Below are 27434 nucleotides of genomic sequence, written 5' to 3' on the forward strand. Positions count from 1 at the left end.
TTGTGAGAATAAATTACAACTTTATATCTAAGAAAAATTAAGGGGAAACACCAACTTCTTATTTAAGCGTGACTACTTACACATTTTTTTGTGGCCAACTATGTTTTTATACTCAGAGTTCTCCAAGTACAGACTATTCTGTCCATTATTACATTAAAAACCCCTATAATTACCCAAGAAATAATAAGGATTCCCAATGTTAAATTAGAACATAAATATAATGGGTTTTGAAAAGTAAACCTAATGCCTTGTTGTAACTATTCTCTGGCTACTTTTTAAACTCCTTAGGCTGTACGAAAAATGGGATTTGTCATGAGAGGGGAGTAGGAAGAAGGCAGAGATGATGGACACCTGCAGAATGTTTGAGCTGCTAAATCTGGCCGATGTGCCAGTGTGTATTCATGGTTTTCTCATTTTCTTCATGCTTGAAATTGTCTATAATAACAAACCCTCACACTTCAAAATAGGGGCTGGACAGACAGACAGCTCTGTGGCTAAGAGGGCTTCTTGCTCTTCTAGAGAACCCGAGTTCAGTTCCAAGGACCCATGATGGACAGCTCACAACCAGCTGTTAACTGTAGGTACAAAGGTTCTGATGGAGTCTTCTGGATCCTGGGTGCCTGTACACACAGTACACCAGCACATGCAAAACATACATGTCCAGACATACAAACATACACATAAACTTCTAAATATCCACTAGACACCCAGAGAAACCTCTATGGCCTGATCCAAATAGAATACAAACAGACCATTCTCTCTAAAACAAAGCTCCCCATGGCATGCGCAGGACTGTCTTTGCTATTTCACCTGCAGTCGGGTGAGAAATCAGATCACCAATCTACAACCATTTAAAAGCCATTGGAAAGGCTGTTGTCGCCACCTGCTGGACAGCGAGTTTGGGTGCTTTGATGTAAAAGGTAGTGTCTAGTTTTAGCACGTAAGGAAATCCGTCTCTCTTGTGTATTGCATTAGTATGCTACTTAACATTATACTGCTCCACCCCCAACTACACGCTGCTTGCCGAGAGGCATGTGGCAAAAAGGCTTTCCATGAGGTGGTCATCTTGTCATGTTCTAGTTTGTCTTACGGGACAACTTGCTTTCCACAGGGCTAGCACAGGTTTAAATTATTTATAGACAGGGATAGACCAGAAAGTAGAAACTTGTCCCATATCTAGGTTCAGGGACAAAATCTTGGATCTGGAGAGATGGACCAGGAATTAGGAACACTTGTTCTTTCTAAGGACCTAGGTTCAATTCCCAGCACCCACAGGATGGCTCATAACTATTTGCAACCCCAATTCCAAGGGCTTCAGCACCTCTTCTGACAGGCCTGTATATGATATATACACAATATACTCATACACATACAATAAAGATAATTTTTAAAATATTTAAACAATTTTAATATTTAAAAATATTTAATATTTGTAATTACACATAAATTAGAATTGCAAATTAATATTTGTAATTTGTTGTATTTAAAATATTACAAACTTTGAGATCTTTTGTAAATTGGGTAGTGAGATACATGGTGACTTTCAATCTGGTACTTTAGATCACTTGTGGAATTCTAGAATAAACTGATGTTGGTCTGTAAATCGGTTTTTCTATTACAATCAGGGTTGACAGCATTAGTGTCCACTAGTGTCCCCAACGTCCCACTACCTGATAAGGCATGCAGAATTCCCAGATCAATCTCCCATTACTAGGTGAAGACTAGCTATTTGTTCTATGCAAAGCTTCTAAGTAATTCATATGTAAACCAACGCTTGGCAAAAACTCTGTGAGTGTAGTTGTCGTTCCTGGTTATTTGAGCTTCCTAGGCCACTGTGAGGACTTGCAAGTTGGGGACAGATGGGTCTAGTCAACCTGGGGAAGCCCATATTTAGTGTCCAAAATTCAAAGTGGAGAGCAACTTCGGAAGATCTCCAACTTCAACATGTCCCCCAACCGCAGCACCACACACGCAGAACCCTGCTGGTGATGCAGCCTGGTGGGAATGAGGATGCTGCTGTTACTTCCGATGGCCATGGCCCCCGAAGGAATGTCAGAAAACTAGAAAGCACTCCTAGACCTGGATTCTACCAAAATACAGAACACTGACGCTAAGGAAGGATTGAGGGAGCTAGAGCGGTCAGAGACATCACAAGAAGACCTACAGAGTTGACTAACATGTATCCCTGGGGCTCACAGAGACTGAACCACCACATGCATGGGCTGGGTCCAGGCCACCTCCACCTCTGAAGCAGATGTGCGGTAGGTCGCCATGTGGGTCCCCAAGTGGAACGGGGGCTGACTCTGACTCTTATGCCTCCCTCTGGATCCCCTTCCCCTAACTGGGCTGCTGTATCAGGCCTCAGAGGGAGAGGACGTACGCAGTCCTGCTTCAGCCTGACTTGCCAGGGCAGGTTGGTTCCCATGGGGAGGGGGCAACAGGGGATTGTGAGGGTGGGATGTGGAGGAGCGGAGGAAGCGAGGGCTGTGATCCGAATGTAAAGTGAATAAATAAATAAAATTAATGAAAAACAATAAAAAAAATAAAGAGGGGATGGGTGTGTGAGTATGTGTATGACAGGATCCAAGTCCAGAAAAATCTAAACAATAAAAAAATTAAAAAAAAAAGTAACAGGATTTTTAGAAACTGACATTTTTTCCTCATTTTTGAAACTGTAAAAAAAAAAAAAAGTGAAAATTTACTTCTAAATGTACTAATTAAGAAAACATGAGGAGCCAAAAGAGAAATTATACAGTTTTATAGACGTCTTTGTTGTTTCTTGACACACAATATTGGGGGTCTACACATCCCCAATAATATCACAATACAACACTTCTAGGCAGCTTCTGTGGTTCCAGCTTCTGCGGTTCCAGCCTCTTTGGGTAAGAGCGAGTCAGTCTTCAGTAGCAAACCTTCACTGGTGGAACTGCGAAGGAAGGCACGGACCACAAATGGACCTAGAACAAAGACCAGAGCCAGCGTGACTTTCTCACTTAGAGCCCTGCGGATCAGAGCTAGGCACAGGAAAGCTGACTGACGGACTCCAGTGCTGCTGTCCTGGACAGCTCACTGCCCTAGATAGTGGTCCAGGAAACGCAGTCGCCAGAGAGCCTCAGCTTCCGTCCAGAAGGTGGTCAACACTGAAGGGAGTAGGCAGTGCTTATATCAGATGGAAATACTCTGAATATTTCTCTGAAGCAGTCAGCTCAGACAACAATGCTGAGTTACCAAACAGTTGATAAAACTCTCCACAAGTTAAGACTCTTCCTAACAACAGTTAAAGGGCTTCCTCTCAAATGGCAGAAAGAGAAAAATAGTTTTTAGAGAATTTATAGTCTATTACTCTTCTCTAGCTATCTCAGAAGAGCAAAGTTCCCTGTGGCATAAAAGAATCTATGTATACACCATGTCTGTGGTGGTATTTTGGATGAAAGAATTAACAGGATATTCAATCACCAATGTGCTTAATTCTCCAGGATGGCTACAGTGGTTTGCATCTGCTTAGCCATGGGGAGTGGCACTATTTGGAGGCGTGGCCTTGTTGGAGGAAGTTCATACTGTGGGAATGGGCTTTAAGGTCCTGTGCTCAAACTCCACCCAATGTGGAAGAGGGCCTCCTCATGTCTGCCTTTGATCAAGATGTAGAACTCTCAGCTCCTCCTGCACCATGCCTGCCTGGATGCTGCCATGCTTCCTACCATGATGATAATGGACTGAGCCTCTGAACCTGTAAGCCAGCCCCAGTTAAATGTGCGTCTTCAGCTCTGTGCCCCATTTTTTAATTGGGTTGTTTGGGTTGTTGGTGTTTAACTTCTTGAGTTCTTTATACATTTTGGATTAGTCCTCTACCAGCTACAGGGTTGGTAAAGATCCTTTCCCAATCTGTAGGCTGCAGTTTCATCCTATTGACAGTGTCCTTTGCCCTACAGAAGCTTTGCGGTTTCATGGGGCCCCATTTATCAACTGTTGACCTCAGAGCCTGAGCCACTGGTCTGGCCTCCGTGGGAGAGGATGCACTTAGGCTTGCAGAGACTTGATGCGCCAGGGTGGGGGACACCTAGGGGTCCCCTCCACTCAGAAGAGAAGGGGAGGGGAATAGAAGGAAGGTTTGTGGGAGAGTGTAACCAGAAGAGGGAATGAGTGGGATGTAAAGTGAATAGTTAAAAAATAATTAAAAATAAATAAATAAAAAGGAGGAAAAATTCATACAATACACAAAAAAAGTTTGCCTTTATAATAGTGCCTTGGTCATGGTCTCCTCACAGCAATGACAAAAGTAGTTCAAATACGTGTTTTAATTAACTTGATTATTAACTAAATCCTGTAAACGCCGAGCACGGCAACTGTATGGGCAGTGGGTGGAGCCTGGCACCACAGTTGTAGTTCGTGTGAGGAACACAGGCATGCTAAAGGCACGGAAGTAGGCTGTGTTCCAGCTACTACAGTACCCATGTTCTTCTCCGCATGGCAAAAGAATCAGCCAATTACAATGATGACTCTCTTCCCATGAAAAAATACCTCCTTTCTTTTAAAAAGTAAAGATTAAGAAGGCCAACTGGCTTCAAACCACCATTTAATAAATGGTGTTCTTTCCTATTTAACCCATTGTAACTTTAAAGCAATTAGTTTTCTTTTAAACCTTAACACAGTTAACAGTAGAATATGCAAAGGTACAGAGCTTTGGGGGTATATTCTTTGCTACTAATAAAGACATTTTTATTTAAAACCTTATTTAAGGCTCTCAAACCTCATGATTCACGAATACAGTAATTAAGAATCCTTTGGAAAAAATAAATTTTACTTATTTAATCCCTGGAAGGACTGCAGCTATAGAACTTGTACGTTAATGCTTTGTCTCAGTATTTCATAGTTTTGAAGCATCACTGGGGTTTAAGGATGTCCTACCTCACCCAGCTACTCACCCAGATTCAGTGGTCTGTGCCTGCACACCTCATTTATGACAGCTTGAAGATTGGCAGCTAACTGGTCACTTGGCATATCCAACTGCAAGAACCAGACACAGACATCACAATCCGGGAACTGTCCATATGTATTCTAGATGCTGTTTTCTGTGTTTACCTAATGCAATGGCATATTAAAAACTCTACTATAAAAGCAAACAAGAGCTCTACCTATGTATCTTTATATACTTACAAGTCGACAGTTACATTATACAATATATCATAATGGGCTGTTTGTACGTTTTTCCACTTTAGGATCTGCAGTTTCCAAGTAATTTCCTGAAAGCACATCCCAAACACACACACCATGCGTTCACCCCAAACTAGGAATGTTCTCTTTAACTTCTGTGCGTGTGTGGGGGTGGGGCTAGCGCATCTGTGCACGTGTGGGCTGAAGCCAATGGCCAACATTTGATGCCTCCCTTTACTGCTCCACGTTATGGAGTCTCTCGATGAAGCTGAAGCTCACCAGTCTGGCGAGGTTGGCCGGCCACTGGGCTCCAGGAGTCCTCCTGTCTCTGTCTTCCCAGGGCCAGAGTTAGACATGTGACACCAGGCTTGAGAAGTAATGCTATAGTTCATATCAGCAAAGTATACTCAGGAACATGTCTTAAACGTTTTAGGTCATGCAAACTTGTTCAGGAAAAATGCCTACCAGCATGCAAAAATGAAACCTCTGCTTTAGGGTCTTCAGAGATGTCTGACTAAGAAAGGTGAAGAGAGAAGAAAGACTCCTGAAGAAACAGCACTCCTGGGCCACTGTGAGAGCCACTTGTACTAAGTTTGAATATTTTCTGGGACTGTGGATTACAGTGGCAAAAATTATTTCAACCTTTGCAGAGAATAAAAATTTAAAAAGACACATATAAATTAACTTTAAATAATGCACACTCCTTCTGAAAGAGCTAGTTTCTGTATGTTAAGTGTAACATGAGCAAACCACAGACAGGCTATTATTCACAGCTTTGACATTTGCACTGCTATAGGAACCACTCTCTGAGACGGCTCGTCCGTCTGTTTCTAGTGTCTGAGGTGAATCACTAGAAAACAGAAACTCTGACACCCCATTTGCTCATCAGGTTTCAGTCTTTCTACATTTGAGTATATAAAGCAAAGTCTCAGGGCTAAAAATTATCACGGAAAAAAAAATAGCTGTTTCACCGCCACAAGACAAGCATTATACATAGTATTTATCTTTATAAGAACAAAAATAAGTAGTTTTCCCGAATTAGTTTTACACAAAACACTTAAGTCAATGTATAGTATCATACCTGATAAAGTGATTTACGTGTATCATTAAGTTTAAAGTAATTTATATGAAACTTCTACAGCAAAGATGGTATAATTTTTAAACTAATTTCCCATTTGAAAGTATTACAATCAGTTATTTATTGTCAGATTATTTCATGGTATGTCATATCCATATATCCATGTACTTTCTCTTCCCCCCCCTCTCTCCATGTATATTATAAATCAGGGTTAGAGGGCTCGGCAGTTAGACGCTCAACTACAAATCTGATGGCCTGAGTCCAGCCCACACGGTGGAGGAGAATTGACTTCTGCAGACTGTTCTTTGACCTCCACGAGTGTGCTGTGGCATGTTTGTGTATGTACACATACACATAATGCATAAATAAATGTATTAAAATTTATAGATTTTTATTGCACCAGAAGAAAGGAAATATTAAGTCTGACTGATGTTGACTTGACAGCTGCTCATCCAGAAGGCCCAGCTCCAGGTCTCGGCTCCCATCCATCTGTGACTCCACTTCCAGGGGATCTGATGCCCGTCTGACCTCTATAAGCACTGCATTCATGCCCACCCACATATAAGTAGAAATAAGTGTTTTTAGAGTGGCCAGCTCCTGTGACTATGAGTCCTAACATGGTTCTGATAACATTATATAATCTTCAGGTGACTGGGACTGCAGAGGATGTCACCGTGGGTGAGCACTACTAACCATCTGACTCCAAACCCACTCCAAATGCAATATTCTAGAATTAAGTCAAGTGTGGTTTAACAGAGCATCTACTTCCCATGACCCACAACAGTGTAAACTGAGACCACGTCTTTACAGGACATTAACTGAAGTTGTAAGAACAAGAATTGATTGCATAACTCCATTTAATGGGATCTTACTTTGGGTTAAGTGTTTAAGCATCTACACAGATTCATTCATTTCTCCAAGAACTCAGTGAAGCAGATATTATTATTATTACCCCTCACTTAATATTAAAAGTTGAGAAGCAGAAAACAAAACCAGTTTATGCAAGAGCATGTGCAAGTCAGGACTGGAGGCACATTATGTAACCCTGCACTGGGGAGGCTGAGGCAACAGGATCATTAATTTGAGGCCAGCTTGTTCTACACAGCAAATTCTAGGCCACCCTAGACTGCACAGAGGGGCCCTGTTTCAAAACTAAAGCAAACGCAAACACCAAAGCACAGGCATGTGAGGAGCAGCCCCGAAGCCCCGTGTCTATGGCCTCCACTCCCACTACTCGGTGGCTTGTGATCCCAAGAGTTACAATGTGCAAGTGCTCTGAAAAGCAGATGGGTCTGCCGTGAGACAAAAGGAGAGGGACTGTAAAGGACTTGCAGTCTAGCCACCATGTGCCTCTCTAAGTAATGAGTAGGCACCAGGAGGGACCAGAGGAAGAGGTGAGGACACACTTCAGGACAAACCAGAATCTTAAAGGATGAAGAGTTTCCAAGGACAGGAGGGATGCTCTGGTCCGAAGAACCTCAGGAGGTGGATCAGGTGACTGTGGAGGAGGGTGTGTGTGCTGATGTCCCCACAGAGGTGGAGGACTTCCACTCCAAAGTGTTAACTAGCTCTTAACACCCTGGCTGCAGAACCCGTGCAATTCCAAGTCCTCATCTGTCAACAAGTCGCAAGCCAGACTTCCATGTGATACCTTCCAGCTTCAAAACACTAATTTCAGTAAAACCAAACCACTATTTGGGCTCAACAAAATAAATCCGAGAACCAAAGTCTTAAAGCCAGCCTTTGCATTTTCCCATGAAAGGGTTAGGGAATAGAGAATTGGAGATTGATTCTAATGAGAATTAAAAGCAAAGACTTCAGGATTTATGTTTCCAACAGTAAGGGATGACTTAGTGTTGCCAAGCAGATGAACCACACTTCTTATCTGCTTTACAAAGGATTGTGGAGGAAATGCATAAAGGCAGGACTTGGCACACTATCTTTGTAAATGGTGACATAGTAAATATGTGTGGCTTTGCAAGCCAAATGGGCTCTGTTACAACTGCTCAAGGCGACCGCTGGGACAAAACAGAAGTTAAAACAACACATAAAAGAGTGCAGCTGTGTTCCAACAAACCCTTCCTTACAAACCAGGTGGACAGCCGGGCTCTGCCCAGAGTCAAGCTTGCTGGTCTATGGCACTGAAAACAGAACTAAGAGATATTTACGAAGTGATTGAGCAAAACAACCACTGCTGTCTTCCAGAGCATGTCTGTGCCGTGTTACTATCTTTTTAAATTTTTTATAACACCATGTTTTTTTATTCAATAGACTTTTAGTTTTTAGGCTTTTTGAGACTTTTTTTCCTGTCTACTATGCAGATGAGGCAAAATATGTTTTATTTGGCTAAGAATTGCATTGCAATTTAAAAATAATGGTAGGAAAAATTCCTAGCAATAGCTGTTATAAATTTATACGTGCATTTAAAACAAGCTCTTTAGGGTTGATGACAGGGCCCAAATCTAGAAACAAAAATAGAAAATGTAGTGTCCTATATTCTACATATAAGAAAATACCAATAGTTGAGGCCACCCTACTGCCTTCTCTACCAATTCAAGTAGAATCAGAAGTTAGGAGAGATGGCTCCAGAGACCTCACTTGTAAGAAAGAGAGACTCTCAGGAGGATGAGGCTGCTGGTAGAATGTGGTATGTGGAGTTCAAGCCATCAGGAGACGGCTAGAAAACACCGACAAACCAAACAGCAACTCCCGGATAGGCAGAAGCACCCACCTTTCCCTCCACACACTCTGCCGAGCCAGTCTATACTGGAGCCTGGCGAGATCAGGCCCAGAAGAGGTGCTGGATGCAAAGGCAGCTTAGGCCCATGCACTCCAAGGTCTAGAGCAAGAGAAGGTGAGAACCTAGTAACCCTCTCTATTCAGGTCACTAAGGCATAAAAGCCGCCTCTAAATTGGGCAAAGGAAGTCTCTAGATACGAAACTACTATTAGAAACCAGACAAACTACTCTTCAAATCACTAACAGCCATTAGGGCCATGATGTCTGCCTAATGGACAGGGGAAGTTGTACTAGGCACAGCTGGAAGCAGTGAATGGGAAAAAATATTCCACATTTTAATTTCAATAAATGCAGATTTCTTTTCAATAAACTACTCATTTATACACAGGCAAAGGATATATTCTGCATGTACTAGAAATGAAAATTTATGTTCATTGAAGCAATTTAATAGCAATGAGATATTAGCAGCAATCTAATGCCCAACAAAAGAAATAAGGTTGAATAAATTATGATATATCTGTCACAAGAGACTATAAAACAGCCATTAAAATTCTTTGCAAGAGTTTTTATGAGTAGGAAGGAGTTTAAGACACAGTGTTAAGGACATCAAACTCAGTATGTAATAGGAATACAGAAACCAAAATAGTAGATGCTTGGGTAAAGGCAGTAATGAGGAGCCTGAAGCTACTACAGTGATTACAGGTTTTCAGTCATCTTTGTATTCTTCCCTATGCTATTTCTCAAATACCCTTTATGTACACATATTCCCCCGATAAACATGGTCTTTTATTCAGTATTTAAAGCTGCAGAGGGGCTGAGCAGTTGAGAGCACTTGTCTTCCCGAGACCCTGGTTCTGTTCCAAGCGTCCACACAGCAGCTTGCATCCTCCAGGGTACTCATGCGGACACACTTCCTGTCTGCTCTTCTGACCACACACGTGCAAAGAGAACTGCAATTGAATATCCGACATATCGTTTGGTGGTGACTGAAGTATTTCATTCTCACTAGCAATTTGTAAGAGCTCGTTTCTCCACATTTTCACCAACACTTACTTTACACACTTACACACACATTGACGACAGCTATCCTAAAAGGTGTAAATCAGTGTCCCACTGTGATTTTAACCAGTACTCTCCTGAAGGCTGCTGCTGCTTCTGTCTTCTTCGCTTTTGGTCATTTATGTCTCCTTTGGAGGCAGATGTGTCTGAAGCCGGGGTCACTTTAAAACTTAGCGGCTATATTTTTTTATAACAGTATAGTATGTAAAAGTATATATAGTATGTAAAAAGTAGAGAGGGCAAAATCCCCTCCATCCTTTTTAAAAGCAAACACTGTGTACACGGAGATGGCAAATACTCTCCCTGTGCACTGACATGTCAAGTTTAATCTTTATGAATCCAATTTGTCTTTTTTGTTGACTACATTTTTTTATGTCTGTATGAAACCTTTTAAATGTTATCTGAGCTTTTGTGTCTATCAAGAGTTTATAGTTTTTACCACTGAGTCCTGTCACACTGTATGACAGTACCAGAGATGGGTTTAGTCCATCTACACAGGACATGCATGGGTTCACTTTGCAGTTTCAGGCTGAGCGCCACACAACGTAAAACGTGGAGCTGCGTTTGCGGTGTAGTTGGTCCAGGGCTGGTACCACACACAAGGTGTGAGTGTGACCGGAAGCCCTTCCTTCCTAAGCCAGGCATGGCAGCCCAGTCCTGCAGCCCAGCACCCAGACAGTGGAGGCAGGGGACAGAAACAGCAACTCATACACAATTTCAGATGAAAAGGTCTTTTGAGGTCACTCTGGGCTACATACAAAAGAGCCCGTCTCAAAAACAGTAAAATAAAATAAATCCTGAAATGCCCCCAAATCGTTTTTCTTTGAGCCAGATGGACACTCTTGAGGGGGCACTGACTCATCAGGTGGCCTAGGCTGGTCTTAACCTCTCAAAGGCTCTTTTACCGCACTGTCTCCTGAGTGCTAGGATTATAGATCGTACACAATCACACCCAACTAAAAATATCTGAGACTTTGGACCAACAAAGTGAAGATGCTTTAAATACTGCATTTTGGAACACACTAGATTTTCTGGTAATGAAACTCACCTAGTAAAGTCTTCAAATATACCAAAGAAACAAAACAAGCAAAAACTGCAGGTCACTAAGCATTTCCAGTAGGGTATACCTGACTGACAAGTAAGCACCTATCTTCAGATATCTGTGAATCTGAGATTTCATTTACTTTAGAAGGTAATCTCCTGGGTACAACAGCTGGCCAACACCAGACAGGCCAGTGTGTGGTTAGCTCTCTAGCACAGCAGCGAGCTGTTCTCCACAGTGGCTGCCCTCTGCGTGAGCCTAGGCACAGTTCTTACCCCTCCACAGTCCCACGTTAACGTCCATGCGGTGCTCCTTCCGGGCTCCACTGACAGGGACCTCTGATCTCTGCCACTGTCCCTGAGCTGTCCTTCCCTTTGTCTTTTCTAGGGCGGTGCCTATCTTCAGACTGACTGATCTCTCTGATCTATAGACTGACTGATTCCTATGATCTATAGACTGACTGATTCCTATGATCTATAGACTGACTGATTCCTATGATCTGTACTCAAGTTCTTTGACTCCTCCATTTGTAGTCCCCACTTTTATCCTCAGGAATTTCTCGTTCATCCTAGGGCCGCACTCATGTGCACTGCCTGAACGCAGGCCTGATACCAATGACAGGAGACACGGAGGACGCACGGACAGCGTCCAGGTTTTCCCACAGCTACATTCAGTGGGAATGACCAAGTGCACAGGACAGTTACACCATCCCACCTGGACCGAGAACCGCTCAGGCTTATATGTATGTATCTAATAGTTTAGGGTTGGCAAATGTGTTTTGGTAAAGGGCTGGATCATATTTCAGTATTCAGGACTTCAATTTTAAGGGTCATATATGATTATTGCTATTGAATTTGTTAAAAGACCACTTTTTAAAGTTTTTTTTTAAAATTATGTGTCAATTTATGTGTTCATGTGGCTATATGCATGTGAGTAGGGATGTCCCTGGCCACCAGAGCCCCTGGACCTGGAGTTACTGGAGTTGTAAGTAGCCAAAGTGGGTGCTGGGATCTTGGGTGAATACAGTTTCTCCTGTTGTAGCACCACACCCTTGAGATTTCAGTTTTACTTCCGACAAGCTTTATCTCCTGTATTTTACATTCTGTGGTGAATTTTCTTATCTTTGTAATCTCTTCATTTATCACACGTACACCATACTGTACAAAAAATAATACAAGGAGACGTTAGTTGGCTGGAAAGAAAGAGGGAAAGAAGAAGATGTGATGATGAGTCATGAGTCCATGGCTGGCTCCCTTTAGCAGAGGTATTTGATGGTATCTGACAATAGATATTCTTTCCTACCACTAATTTAATTTATGGACCTCGTTACTGTAAAACAAACCTTGACATTCCAAATCCTACCACATTCACACCTTGTTTAGGTGAATTCCATCCAGCACGCTCACTTTTCCTGTTGTGACGTGCTCCTTCCCTGTCCTGAGAGCTCACGTTCCGACAGAAGACCTGACTGTGTTCATGGCCCTGTCTTGCACTTGTTGGTTTTGCTACCTTACAGTTCAGCTTTGATCAGATGCCAGGCTGAAAACATTCTCGCCTCAGGACATCTCACCATTATATAAACACGCGGAGTGATGCCCATGAACAGACCATGTCTACAACGTCAAACGTGTCTTTTACTTTAAAAAGAAGGCAAAAATAGCACATCAAAGGTGCTACTGCTATACTACACAGTTCAAAGCTCCAAATATATCTGAAACCCAGACAAGACATGCTAGTTAAATTAGGGCTTGACATCCTCTGTGTAATCAGATTTTAGTTGTCTGCCCTCTTTCTTCTTTCACAGCAAACAAGATTAGGTTTGATTATTTATAAATACATTAAAAGCATATTCTTCATAATTTCACCCATTTCTATTAAAGTTTTTTGCAATTTATTCTTAAATATTCTGGAGCTTATATACTAATTATATATTAATATAAATTAAATAAATGTAACTTTTAGAATAAAAACAGTTGTATTCATATTTTTAAAATATGCGCTTTCTTTTTGTTCTTCTTTTGTCTTTTGAGACCAAGTTTCAATTCTGTAGCCTTGGCTGTGCAGAAGCTTGTGATTCTCCTCCATCAACCACTTAAGCTCTGGGGGGGGGTCACAGGCAGGCACTAGCATGCCCAGCTCAGGTAACTTCTGAATACTACTTTGTTTTGTGTCATAGACTTGAGTTCATGTGTGCATGTGTGCATATGTGCAGGATGTGTGTACATATGGGCCTCTGTGTGGATGCAGGCAATGTTGGGTGTTTCTTTTAATCATACTCCGCCTCATTTGTTGAAACAGTTTCTTACTGAACCTGGAGCTCAACAATTTGGCAAGACCAAAGTAGCCAGAGCCCCAAGGATCCTCCAGTCTCTAGCTCCCGGCAAGTGCTACTATGTCAGGATTTTCAAGGGGGAGTGGGATCTGGACTCAGGACTTCATGCTTGTACAGAAAACACTTACCAAGTGAGTCATCTTCCAGACCCCCGACTTAAGTTATTTGCTAGTCCACTAGTAGGAATCTGTCTAGCGATGTAAGGAAGCTGTGGAAAAGAGAGACTCGCTACAAGAGGAAACATGCATGGTGCTGCTGTAATCAAAGCCGGTTAAACTGCATGTCACCAAGAAGGCAAGATCTACTGCCAACTATGAAGTGATAAAAACTTCATACTAGTCCACATGCATTTCCCACCAAACTAGTTCTCTTACATCTTTCTGACATGCTGTTAGAAAACCAAAAAAGAGAAGACAGTAAAAGGGGTGGACGTGGAGTAGAGAAATAGAAAGAAAACCAAAAATTCAAAAGGTTTATTAACCTTGGGAAAAAAGATTGAAAGCTAAATCTGAAAATAAATATAAAAATTGATAAATTATAAATTATATTTGATGTCACATAACTCTCAGAGCATCAGAGATGAGCAACTAGCTCTTGAGTAAAGTTCCTACAAACGTCCAAAATACAAAGAGAACCAGTATGAAGCTGGTCTGGATGCTTTACCACACACTATTAACTTTGAGCCAAGCCTCTGTCTCCTCTGAGCCAGAGGATGAGGCTTCCTTTTCTATCCTGGGAACCAAAGACAAGAAACAGGGATAGAGGGAAAAGGGAGAGGGACCTCTTAGCCCTCCATATATGGGATATGTGCTTGAGAGTTATGGTCAGGGGTCATACATTCCAAATGTATGGAATATGCATGTGATGATTATGGTTAGGATTCACACATTCCATAAAGACAGATTTTTATCTATTTTGTTGACAAATTTGCCTCTACAATAGTCATGCAATATGCAGTAAATTAAGAAATGAGTCATGAGTCTCTGAGTCACGACTAATACACAGCCACTTAGTCAAAAGAAATGTGCAAATATATATACAAATGCTCTGCGTGCCATGGAAAGTCCGCTGTTGATCCCAAAAGGGTTTCCTGAGGTCCGGAGCATCTGAACAAAGGCTTTCCTATTAAGAATGAAGGCCTTTACAATGTGTAAACCATTTGGGGACATATTCTAAATATATTCACAGTTCTATGCATTGCTACATCAAAATAGTTTCTTACTTGTGTTTGGACATCTCAGAGTGTTTGAGCACATCCTCCTTTATGGGTTCTGTCTTTTAACTTGTTCTAACACCCAGAAGAAACACTGTTTCTGTAACATCCAAGCCTTTTCTTCCTCAGAGCCTTCACACCTCCTGGTCCCTCTCCCAAGAACACCCTTTCTCCTACCTTCTAAAAATCAGTTTCCATGTAAATGTCACTTCTTATGGACGCCCTCCCTAACCAAAGCCATATAAATAACATCCCATGCACACACACATATCACCACAACCATCACCTTCTCCTCTTCCTCCTCCTTGTCTTCCTCCTCTGCTGCTGCTTAAGCATATACGTACGTACATACATACATACACACATACATACATACATACATGTTTATGTGGTACCTATAGCCTCTGAAGGCATGCACGTTTGTGCTTATTCCCAGTAGTGTACTCCAGTTAGGAAGTGGTTACACTCAGGAGATGTCAAGGACAGGTGCATGCTTTGTGATGGAGAATAGTAAGGAAGGGGCAAACACTGAAGCGGGAAAGTATCACGTCGTGTCAGCCCGTGACGGGACACTAAAGAGATCCTTAGACGTGTACTAGCGTGGCTGTGTTAGTAGCCTAAGTCACTCACCACAAGACACAACAGAGGGAGTGAGAGCAAAACAACATGGAGGAAACAGAGCTTGGTTTGGACATACCTGTTACTAAAAAAGCCACACTTTTTGTGTTTACCTATCAACTTCTTGCTCAGTGGAACCCCAGGTAAAGAATTCTCTTTGCTCAGCATTCTCCTTTTGAGGAGGAAAGACATTAACTGGTGTTAAGGTTTTATAAAGCAACAGAGTCCAAGAAATGTATAGAGTTTTGTTCTAGTTTGTCATCTGAAATGCTGTGAGCAGGAATTAATTTCAAAGAACACAAGGAGTCCCCAGTAGTCTAAGATAAATGAAAAGCGCGAGTATTTCTGATCTTATATGTCAGGAAACAGTACAGTGAAAAAACTTATTAAAAATTCCGTTTGGGTGGAAATACACATTTGTAAAGAATTTAGAGGCTCACTGTAATAAAAACAATATGGCCTTGGCATGTAAACAGAGTAATAATTCAAAATTGAAGACCAAACCATGAGTATATATAACTTCTGCCATTTAACACTGCACAAAGATGCCAAATACATTGAAGAAAAGAACGTATCTTCAACAAGTGGTGCTGCGGAAACTGGACGTCCGCATGCAGAAGGATGAAATTAGACCTGCATCTATCACCTTGTCCCAGACTAATTCTACATGGAGCCCAGGCCTGACGCCTGAGACACTGAAGTTAACAGAAGGTACCGTAGGCAATGTCGACATAAGCAGAGGAACGGGCTTTCTGAACAGGACCATTCGTCGGAGAACCAAGGCCTAACGAGTGACAAGCTAGACTTCACGGAACAAAAAAGTTTCTGAAACAACTCTGAACAGTTTGAGAAACAATCAACCAGCTAACAAGAAGCAACAGAATAGAAGAGAAATTTTGCCAGCTATACATCTGACAGAATTAATATTCAGACTATATAAAAAACTTTTAAAAGTCAAAAAATCAAATTATAGATTTAGGGGGGGGGGGCCGGTGGCGCTGGGGCCTGAACAGAGAGTTCTCAGATGAAGGGAAAGAATGGCTAAGAAATATCTACAAAGACCTTCATCCTTAGAAATCAGGAAAATGCAGAGCCAAACCTTGGAGATTTCACCTTACCCCAATCCAAAGAGCAGAGATCAACACAACAGCCAGCAGTGCTGAAGGGGTGTGGGGAAAGGGAACTCTCATTCAGTACTGGCGAAACTGAAAACTGGTAGTGACTCTGCGTGATCGTGGAAAATCCTCAAAAGCTAAACATAAATCTACCGTGTGGTCGAGGCACACCACTCCTTGGCACACACCCCCAAAGGACACACATCCTGCTCTACACACTGCTCAGCCATGCTTACTGTTTCTCTCTTCACAAGAGCTAGAAAATGGAAGGAACCTAAATGTACTTCAACTAACAGACAGCGAAAATATGGTGCCCACGCACCTATTCAGACGTGACCTTTGCAGTGGGTATGGAACTAGAAAAGATCATACCGAGAGGAAACCCAGACCCAGAAAGACAGACGCCACAGGCTCTCATCTGATGCTCCTACCTCCAAATCGTCTGATGTGAGCATGTGAGTAGCTGCAGAAAGGGCCACTGGGGTGGGGAGAGCAACACAGAAGGTAAATGCTGTGCACAAGCAAGCTGGGTGGAGACATGGGGAGAAGGAAGGGAGGTAAACACAGAAGACTTCTAAGGAAGAATGACTGACGATATCTTAATGAGTCATAGTACTGACAATGCCTACATTTCCTGTACTACATGTAAGTCAGTACATACACATACATATATAAGTTAAATGGAAACATTCCACCTGGGCTGACAATGCTCCCTGTAAGAACCACAGGGCATCTACCAAAGTCCTAACACTGGGTGTGAAAAGCCCTCTTTTGAGTTGTCGGTCAGAATTGTCCAAGAGACTCTAAAACCAATCTGCTATTGCCATTGCCCTTCTTTGGCCCCTGCCCAGATGTGAAAGGTAAGTCCCTATGGCTGAAGACCACACACTTCATACACAGGGCCGAAGGGTCGGAATGATCTGGACGCCTACTCCCTGAGGACTGGTTTTCACCATACCAGAAGGTACCACGCAAGCATCCAAGGGATGGATACAACCGATAGCCTTACCTAGCTATGGGCTACCACAACCCTAAGGGGGCAATAGTGGTACACGTACTGTGGCAGTAACCAACAGCTCTCTAACTAACTGGTCCACTCAGCAAGAGAAAACCTATTCAAGTACCCAGTGCTGGCAAAGTCATGGATCTTGGAAGAGAACATACAGATCAATTTACTAAATAAGCACATTCCCTAACTATAGTCTATATATTTGTTCTTATACCCAGGTAAGCATAGTCTTCACCCCCTATCAAGAGAATTTCTCTTTGCAAGAAATGGAGACAATTACAGAAAACCAAGGCTGACCACTATTACTTTTTTTTTTTTTTTTTTAAGAAACAAAGTCTTGCTACACAGCCCAGACTGGCCTTAAATACACAATCCTACTACCTCGGTGTCTCTACTGTTAAGATTTTAGTAAGGTCCACTGTGTTCAGATTCAACTGGATTATTGGTAGTTGTGTGGTGGGGGCAGGGTGAGGGAGCAGCTGTGTACACACCGCAGCAGACTTGTGTGCTTAGAGGACAACTCTGGGGAGTCAGTTCTCTCCTTCCGCTTCCGGGTCTAAAGACTAAACTCAGGTGCCAGGCTTGTGTGTCAAGCGCCATTAGCCCGAGTCAGCTCACTAGCTCCAAATGGTTTTTAAGCTATTAAAAGTACACATGGGACTCAGTAAGTTATTTGAAAGGAAAAAAAAAAAAAAAGAACAAAGCATGAAGGTGAGAGAAGACTGTCTGGGGTGGGAGTGGGGGGAGGATATAATTAGCATGTCAAAGAATAAAGCACATTTTTAAAGTACATGTGAATATTTTACATCTGTAACTGAATTTGGTATCTTCTAAAACAGCAAAGGACCAGTTACTGTTAATGATAGACCGTCTGCCCATCATAAACGCAGGCGTAACAGGTAAGTAATGCACGGGGCATTGACTCAGATGTCTCCCTGTTACTTGTGAGAATACTGAATGCCTAGCCTCTTTTCTACAATGATGTGTATTAACTCTTTAAGTAAATTTGAACTTTAATTATGTAGCAAATTAACACTTGAGTATGATTGAACTCTATCTGACTGGGGAAACAAAAGCATGTTAATTTATTAAAAACATCTTTTCTACAAGCTCTAGTTTATATATATAAATAAAATACAGTGTCATTTATTCTAGAGAGGCTAGAAAACTGTTTTGCTCTTCTAAGTTTGGGGGGGGTTTGTGATTTTATTTTTATTTTTTAAGATCTATGATGTCATTCCTTGCATTCTTAAGAGAAAGGCACACATGAATTTACACCTACATCAATCATGCATAACCTACCAAACCGACAAAAAAGGTCAAGTTTGTTAATATCCAACAGCAGTGAGAATAAGAACTGTAAATTCATTCTTGTATGGATTATATATTAGTGTGCTCATTCCAGAATGAATACTATCTGGAATGATTACAACATTTTTATGCGCATTTGTTATACTTCAAGAAATTTACTTAAAGGTAAACTTGGAAAATGTAGACAACATTTGTTTGCAAGAATTTCATCATAGTATCATCTGTCTAGCAAAAACTGGATACACACAAAAGGCCCACCAACAGGAACTGGTTCTGATACCTAATGGAATAAAACAATACTGGCGTTGAGAGGTCTATGGTAAGGGTTGATACCAGCACTACTAAGAATGTGACAAGTGTTATTTTCATCCATACCAAGAAACTTACAGGGCTGTGTTGTCTGGTACAGTAGCATATATAAGTTAATTTTAAAGGGGTATTTATGTTTATACTTTAATATTTCTAGAAGGAAAAAAAATACACACATGTGTCTATGGTGTGGGTCAGATATTCCTGTTGTTTCCCCTACAGCATACTCTCTAATGTTATGCTTTAGAGCTTCACCTGAAATCTGATACTTTCATTTCCAGCCAATTACACTTCATGCTAAGACAGAAATAGATGATGATCAAAGGATAGCAATGGACGTGATTAAAAGAAAATACTCCAACAATAGCTTGTTTTATCTTCATTATATTCAATAAATAAGTTGAGTGATATTTTTTGCTGATAAGAGGGCTTGAGTTGATCCCATATACACATATCTAAATATGTAAGTTTTAGGTACAAATATGTAAGTTTTAGGTACAAATAATAGGAAAGATTCAGAAAGAAACTGGCTGGCCACAAAACCATTCACATAGTTCAGGGAATAAAGGTTGAGTTTATGTCACTAATCTGTAAGAAAATAAAGACACAGAATTCAGCTGTTTATAATTATCACTTTGATACAGAAGAAAAACTAGTTTAAAGTACTCAAACTTACGCTCTGCACCAAAGTTCTAAACCTAGTATTTGGTTCATAAAACTCGCCAGCACAGGACTGAGGAGCTGGGGGAGCAGCTGGGGGCAGTTACTGCTCGCTCGCTCGCTCGTGTAGAGGATCTATCTGAATATGTTCCCACATAGTGGGTCATATGCCTGAACTCCAGTTCAAGGCATCTGCCATCGTCCTGGATCCCTGCAGGTTCTCTCACGAACACAGTAAGTACACTCAAGCACACGCATATACACATACAAGGTTTTGAAAAGATTTATTTATTGATTTATGTATGTGGATGTGTGCGGGTGGGTGTACGGGCAGATGCCCAAGGTGTCCAGAAGGGGGCAAGTTGTGAGCTACCCTACATGGATACTGGGCATCAAACTTAAACCCTCGGGAAGGGCAGCAGGTGGTCTCAGCCACCAAGCCACCTCTCCAGCCCCATGACGCACATTCTTAAGCACACATTGTAGTTTTGACATATTTACACTCATGGAAACAGCACTAGTCGGGATAATTAATCACATCTAAAATTCACTATGTTGCTTTGTAATTCCTACTTCCTGCCCCTCTTGTCTTGCCAAGGTAACCACTATTTGTCTTTCTACCAATATAAATTAGCCAGCATTTGCTAGAACTTAATATAAACAGAATAGTACAGTATACACCCCCTTGCTGGCTTCTTTCACTCAGCATACATTAGCATATATGGAGTTCGTTTATATGGGTCCTGCGACAGAGATGTACAATGTTTCCCACTAGGGATTGTTATAAGTATCAAAACCTCGGTTTGAACATGTGTTTCCATTTCTCCTAAACACATGGCTAAAACTGGAATAGCAGAACTGGGCAGAAAGAGGACATTCACCTTCTTTACAAATCACCAAATTGCTTGTCGAGGACATTGCATCATTTAAAACACTGAATTTTCCCACGAACAGTGTGCGCATGGTCCAGTGTGCTGTGTCATCACCAACACTCAGTACAGGCATGGGAGGAGTAGTTTACCCTTCCAGTAGATATGTAATGATAATTCTGTTTTAATCTACATCGTCCCAGTGGCTAAAGATGCTGATCATCACCTCAGACTGTTTATCATCTGTCTATCTCTTAAGTGCTCAAATTCTGCCAATGCAAAAACACTGGGTAGTTCACCGAGCTTGGAAAGCTTTTTTATGCATTCAGGATTTACCAGACATGATTTGCACATAATTTTTTACAATCCATAATCTTTGCATGGTCTTTGCACTGTCTTCTAAGGATCAAGAGCTCTTCTCTCTATACAGACCCCCTGCCCAATCCTTCTCTGAGTAATGATTTTGTTGTCATATCTTAAAAAGAATAATTCCATAACCCAACTCTTTCTTCTAAAGTAATCAACTTTAGGACTCCTATTTAAGGCTTTGCATATGGCTTTTTACATATTGAGGTATTATATGTGCTTTGACATGAGAGTTGGTGTTGATTTGCTGCAGTCAAATACCAAACTGTCTTGGTGACTTTTCTTGGGGAAAGTGTGGTTTATCCACTCAGTGTTCTTAAGTGACGGAAGTCAGTTCTTCACACACCTCTATCTGTTAGGGCTCTCTATTCTTTCCATTGCTTTATTTCTTGACATTACTATCATAATGTCAAAAGAACTTTTATACATATATTACTTGTTTATCATTTCAGACATTATCATTCTGCAGTCTGGCTGGTCTGAAATTCAGAGATCCACTGGCCTCTACCTCCTGGGCACTGGGATTAAAAACATGCACCATCATGACCTGCAAGTTCTGTAAATGTTAACTTTGTTCTTACTCCAAGTTGTTCTATTTTAGGTCCTTTGTATTTCTTTGTGTGCATGTGTGTAGCATGTAATATGTAGGCACATGTGATATAAGCAGCATGCATGCACATGGAGGACAGAAGTCCATGTTGGGTGGCTTCCTCAATCACTCTCCATCTTTCTGTTACAAGAGCTCTCACTGAAACCAGAGCTCACTCATTTGACTCAATCTTCCTATCTCTGCACTGGGAGAACAGATGCATGCCCCCATGCCCAACTTTCTATATAAATGCCAGGGACCCAAGCTCAGGTCCTGTGCTATGCGTACGTACTCTCCCAGCTGAGCCACCTCTCCTCTCTCAGTCTTTTGTATGTCTATGTGAGTTTTTTAATTAGTTAGTTTTATGAACTTTCATAAAAGGTGACTGGAACTTTGAGAGTGCAACTAGTCAAGCAAGCTTCACTTCAGTAGAAGCAAATTCATTCTACAATTTCACAAAGTACAGCTCACCATTTATTTCATCCTCAATTTCTCTCAACTATGTTTTGACGTTTTCAGTATATGAACTGCTCACATCTTTAGATTTCTTCCTAAATATTCCTTTTGAAATTATAAGTCAAATTCTACATTACATTTTAAAAATTTAGAATGTTACTGTTTTATAGAAACACAATTGAGTTTTATACCTTGACCTGGCATTTCTAATCATATATAACTGCTTCCTTTGTTTTACTGCCTGGATCATATCATCTGTAAATAATGAGTCACACTTTCTATCTTGATGCCGTTAAGTCCGTTCCTTGCCTTACTGTACTGCCTACAACCAGCGATGTTCAACACTGGCGAATGCTGAACAGAAGCACAAAGCAGGAGTCAGTTGTTTACTACAAAGCACGATGTCAGCCTTTGGTTTTCCTGATTTCTTTATTAAATCAGGGAGACTGGACTCAGCATAGGACCGAGTTTGGTTCTCAGCACTGGCACTGAGCAGCTTACAACTGTCTGTAACAGCAACTCCACAGGGATCTGATGCCTGTAGATCCTGTCGGCACCTGAATTCATGTGCACATACCCCTTCACACAGATACATATAATTAAAAATAAAATCATTTTAAAAACTTAAAGAAAACTAAGGGCACTGACATTTTAGTGGAGAGGTTGTGAGACTGAACCTGGGATCTTGTGGATGGTAAGCATGTATTCTACCACTAACCAGCACACTGCACTCTAGGGGGTTTCTATCCACAGTGGGCTGAGACTACTTAACCAGCATTTTCATTCTAGAGTCTATGAAAATGACTTTCTGGTTCCAGCTCATTAATATAGTCAAGTATAATAACTATTAAATATTAATCCAACCTTGAATCCCTAAAATAACTATTTGGTCACTGCCAAATAGTTTAAACAGGGTTAGTCCCCTCCACGACTCTCGCTGAAATCTGACTGCCCTGTGGCAGGGTTGGATGCTGGGTCCCATGAAGTTCCTAGGTTAAGAGAGAGAACTGTTTTACAGGAGTGGGTTCATCCTGCAGACAAGGTGTAGTCAGGCAAGGCCCCTCCCTCCTCGCGCTGTCTCTTCAGCACAGCTTGCAGACCCTCCCGTTCTTCTGATGGGACATGATAAAGCAAGGAGTTCTCGCCTATACCAACACCATGCACTTGCACTGTGCACGTCCAGAAGAATCACACACTGACAAAAATCTCCACTTCTTGTATATCACCCGGTCTCAGGCATTCTTAGCAATAAGAAAGTGGATTTAAGGAGCCAAAATAGTTGTTAAAAGTAGGTTAAGTTTTGCCACTACAGGCAGAGATGATATTACACTGTCTAGTTTTCGTGTGCAGTTTTGACTTCAAGGTACTTTTCAGTGTTTGGATGGGAAGGTAAACCATGTCTGTTACTCTGTCTTAGCCAGAATATCTGCTAGAGAACTGTTGTCATTGTCACATCTGCTCCTCCTACCCAAGCAGCACACCATTATGATCATTCTGCAGATGGAGAAGCAGTTAACAGGGAAACAGAAGCCCAGGATGCAATAGAATCAGTTGTTATTGTTTCCAAAGCATGAAATTAAATCCGAACCACAACAACAGGCATCTAAAATCCACTTCACTAATCTTCCACTGTAGGCAAGCACTTCAGTAGTATTTACAGATTTCCTTTAAACACATAAACATCTTTTGAAAGATGGTGACGAGAAGTCTACAGAAGAGTCATACAGTGTGACAGGGGCCTGTCGCTATCACTGCACTGTCTGCTAAAGAAAAAGACGCTGTGCTTTCTTACACTCTAGAACACGCTGAAAATATACCTTAAGAAAAAGAAAATTCAATCCACCTAGGAAGAGTTTCTTAAGGATATTCTATGATCCTCAAAGACAAAATAATAACAGTGAAAACAGATACTGCCGTTTTTAAATTGCATCTTACCCACAGAAATACACTGTAAAACAGGCATTACTGTTATATACAGACACTGACGTTTGTATAGACCCGCGCCTCCCCTTACGCAGACAAGCCAGTATCAGACGAGCATCTGCAGCCCCAGAGCAAGCTCTGCAGTTCCGCATTTGGGCTTTTGTTTGTTTGTGTTTGATTACAACACTGTCTGCCTTAAGAAGCAAAACTCTGCCAACTCTGTTTGGAAACAAGGAAATTTCAACATCCAAGTCTAGCAGAGCTCAGGCCAAGCAAATGAAGCTGATCCTTGAGGATAATGTGACAAGTGGGACCTGCCAATGAGATCTGCTCTGCTTCCTTTCTAAGGCAAGGGTTCCCATCGGTAACCCAGCACAGTGCTTTGCCTAGATTTCTAATAATCTACAGTGGATGTGGTTCAGTTAGCTTAGGCTACCAACTATTGGCGATGGTGTGAAACTCCTCTTGAGAGTAAAACAAGGAGAGAAAGAAATCCTAACAGTTATTCCAATTATTTTAACTTTGTAAGCAGAGTAACTGAGCCTACCCATTTAAGGTTACCCTAATGGTCAAATGGTCAAATTTCCCCTCATTTCAGCTATGGGACCTTGAAAGTTTGCAACCCTGTAGCCTTGTCTACTTTCACCTATAAAATAGAGATGATGGTTTCACCTCTTCTGTGCTCAATACACAGACAACACGGTTCCTGTGCCTGAGGCTCAGGAGTCACCGTGGAAGACGGGGTGGGAAGATTGTAAGAGGCTGAGGAACAGGAAGGTTGCTATAGAAACATGTCTCCGAGAAATGTGAAAAGCCACACCCAGGAAGTCTCACCAACATAGCTACCCAGCCATGACCTGAAAAAGGATGACATCATCAGACATGCTAGTGCGGAACGGGAAAAGCTCACGAGGCTTCAACACTACACAGAGAAGTGTAGACGATTCATGTTGACGGGGAGAGAAATAGCCTTCCCCAGAGAAGAGCATTCCACTGCTTAGTCAATAACCAAATATTCAGCCCTGAAAACACACATACAAGTAACACTATATGACCCAAGAAGATTGGACTTATATATTTAGGAATATATATACACACTCATGTGCACCTCTAACACACACACCAATTAAGGAAAAAGAGGACATGACTTTGGAAGAGAGCAGGGGGTTGGGGAGCAACAGGGGTTGAAGGAGAAAAAAGAAGGGGAAAATAATGTAATGATAAAATAACTTTAAAAAATTGAAAAATTATTAGAAATAAAATACAACATAAGAGATTTAACAAACAAAATCATTTAGAATAGCACCAGACACTTGGACAGCATTGTTTAAATTTTGTTATCAATAAGTTAGTACCATTCCTATAATTATAAATAGGGAAAATTACATAAATAATTTTTGGAGATTCTTCAATATAAAGAATAGTTGCAAATAATATAATAATAACTTTAATGTTCTCCAATGCTTACTGAGTTAAAAACATGGTTCTATACTTCTAACACACCTATATTAATGTCTTAAAAATTGTATTAGAAACTGACATCAAGCATTTTCTATAGGTATGCAAGTAACTGTAAAACACCAACAGAAACAATCAGACACAATTAATTGAAATAAAGCAAATTAATCCATTATATAATTCCAAGTATATACTATGTGCTCAGTAATATACAATGTTCTTTTCAGGATTCAAGCCTTACAACTCTTTAAAAACTTAAAACATATATGATTTAAAATGCAAGTATATGCCACTATATATAACACAGGAAGAAATTAAAAAAATTTACATTAATTGTGTGTGTTTGTGTGTACACACATGAACACATCTGTGCATGCATGCACCTGTACTAGCTTGCCCTGAGGTCTGAGGTGCTTACAGTTGATTCTCCCTGACAGGAAGGAACTCTCGAGTACCACCAAACTTGGCAAGTTCCACTGATGGAGTAAGACTCTTTGTAAGGAGATTTGATGCTGGCTTCAAAGGAAAGTTCAAATGTCTGGTATGCACTTACAGGGCACCCAAGACATGCAGCCGTAACTCACCGTTGCTATTTTGGTGCTGAGGAAGTTCTGCCTTTCTTCATCTACCATAATTTCATGTGCAGTTTTAAATAATTCAAGCATTTTGGGGATGTCACGGCCAATAGAATCTGGTTAGAAAAAAATCAGAAAAATCCAAAATTACATTATCTAAACAAGTAGCAAAAATTAATGACTGAAATAAACATGAATCCTGTGTGAAGAAACAGCGAATAAGTCATGGCAGGCAGATGTTAGAATGGCCACTATGGCCCCCACTTCTAGTTCATAACCTTGGTTGCTCTTCTCCCATTGGGTGTGGATGAGGCCTGCAATTTGCCCTCTATCCAAGAGTCAGTGATATGCACGTAAGTTTGCATTATATAACCCTATAATGCCTGTCTTGGAGGAGACTCTCATTAGCTTTGAAGAAGCTATAAGGTTGTGTGCTAACATATGGAGTGGACAACAGACCAAGGAACTCCAAGTCCAGCAAGAATAACTGAAGCGTCAGCCCAGCAGCCTGCAAAGAACAGACCTCTGCCACGTGAGTCTAGAAGTAGATTCTCAGTCAGACTGGAAGGAGAGAGCCAAGTCCAGGGTTCCCTCTGACCTTTACACATACACGTGTGTCTCCCTTCTATCACGTACACATACACACAGACACAATTTACAAAAAAAGTTTTAGTATGAAATGTTAATGTAAATGCATACTGTATTATCTTGAAATTTTTTAATTTTCTTACTGAAAAATAAGATAATTTTCATACAACATATTTTAATCCAGGTTTCTTCCCCCTCATCTCTTCCCAGATCCTTCCCACCTCCCTACCTTTCCAACTCCACACCCTCCTCTCCTCCCTCCTCTCCTCTCTCAATATATCTCTTAATATATCTCTCAATATATCTCTCAATATATCTCTCAATATATCTCTCAATATATCTCTCAATATATCTCTCAATATATCTCTCAATATATCTCTCAATATATCTCTCAATATATCTCTCAATATATCTCTCAATATATCTCTCAATATATCTCTCAATATATCTCTCAATATATCTCTCAATATATCTCTTAATATATCTCTCAATATATCTCTCAATATATCTCTTAATATATCTCTCAATCTCCACCCGCCGCCTCTCCCTCTCTCTGAAGAAAACAAACAGGTAAATAAAAAAGACCAACAAGGATTAAAAACAAAAATAACAACTAACAAATATGCATTAAAAAAAAGAGGCACACTGGCATGCGCATGTGCACATGGAGTCCCATCTGGTTTGGAGTTATACAAGTCCTGTGTATGTTGCCACAGTGTCTGTGAGCTATGTGTCCACCCTTTCATGTCTGGAAAACACTGTTTTCTTGGTATCATCCACCCCCTATGGCTCTTAAAATCTTTCTGCCCCCTCCTCTGTATAATTCCTAAACCCTGGGTGGGGCATTTCACAGACATCCCAATTAGGACTGAGTGTTCCAAGGCCCCTCTCTCTCTACACATTGTCCAGTTGTGGGTCTCTGTGTTAGTCTTCATCTCCTGGAGAAACCTTCTCTAATGATGGCTGAACGAGAC

General features: G+C 41.1%; 1 protein-coding gene across 1 annotated transcript in view; it reads right to left on the reverse strand.

Annotated features, from left to right (window-relative positions):
- Positions 1-2741: 2741 nt before the first annotated feature.
- The window catches only part of Mrpl1 (mitochondrial ribosomal protein L1), a 55704-nt gene continuing 31011 nt past the window's right edge, over positions 2742-27434 (reverse strand). Inside the window, exons 7-9 of the mRNA XM_032916260.1 lie at positions 25882-25988; positions 4923-5004; positions 2742-2957 (exon numbers count right to left, since the gene is read on the reverse strand). Of these exons, the coding sequence (XP_032772151.1) occupies positions 2836-2957; positions 4923-5004; positions 25882-25988 (311 nt within the window). The 3' untranslated portion in view covers positions 2742-2835. The remainder of the gene's footprint in view (positions 2958-4922; positions 5005-25881; positions 25989-27434) is intronic.

This window comes from Rattus rattus, chromosome 11 (genome assembly GCF_011064425.1).
Source record: "Rattus rattus isolate New Zealand chromosome 11, Rrattus_CSIRO_v1, whole genome shotgun sequence".
NCBI lineage: Eukaryota > Metazoa > Chordata > Mammalia > Rodentia > Muridae > Rattus > Rattus rattus.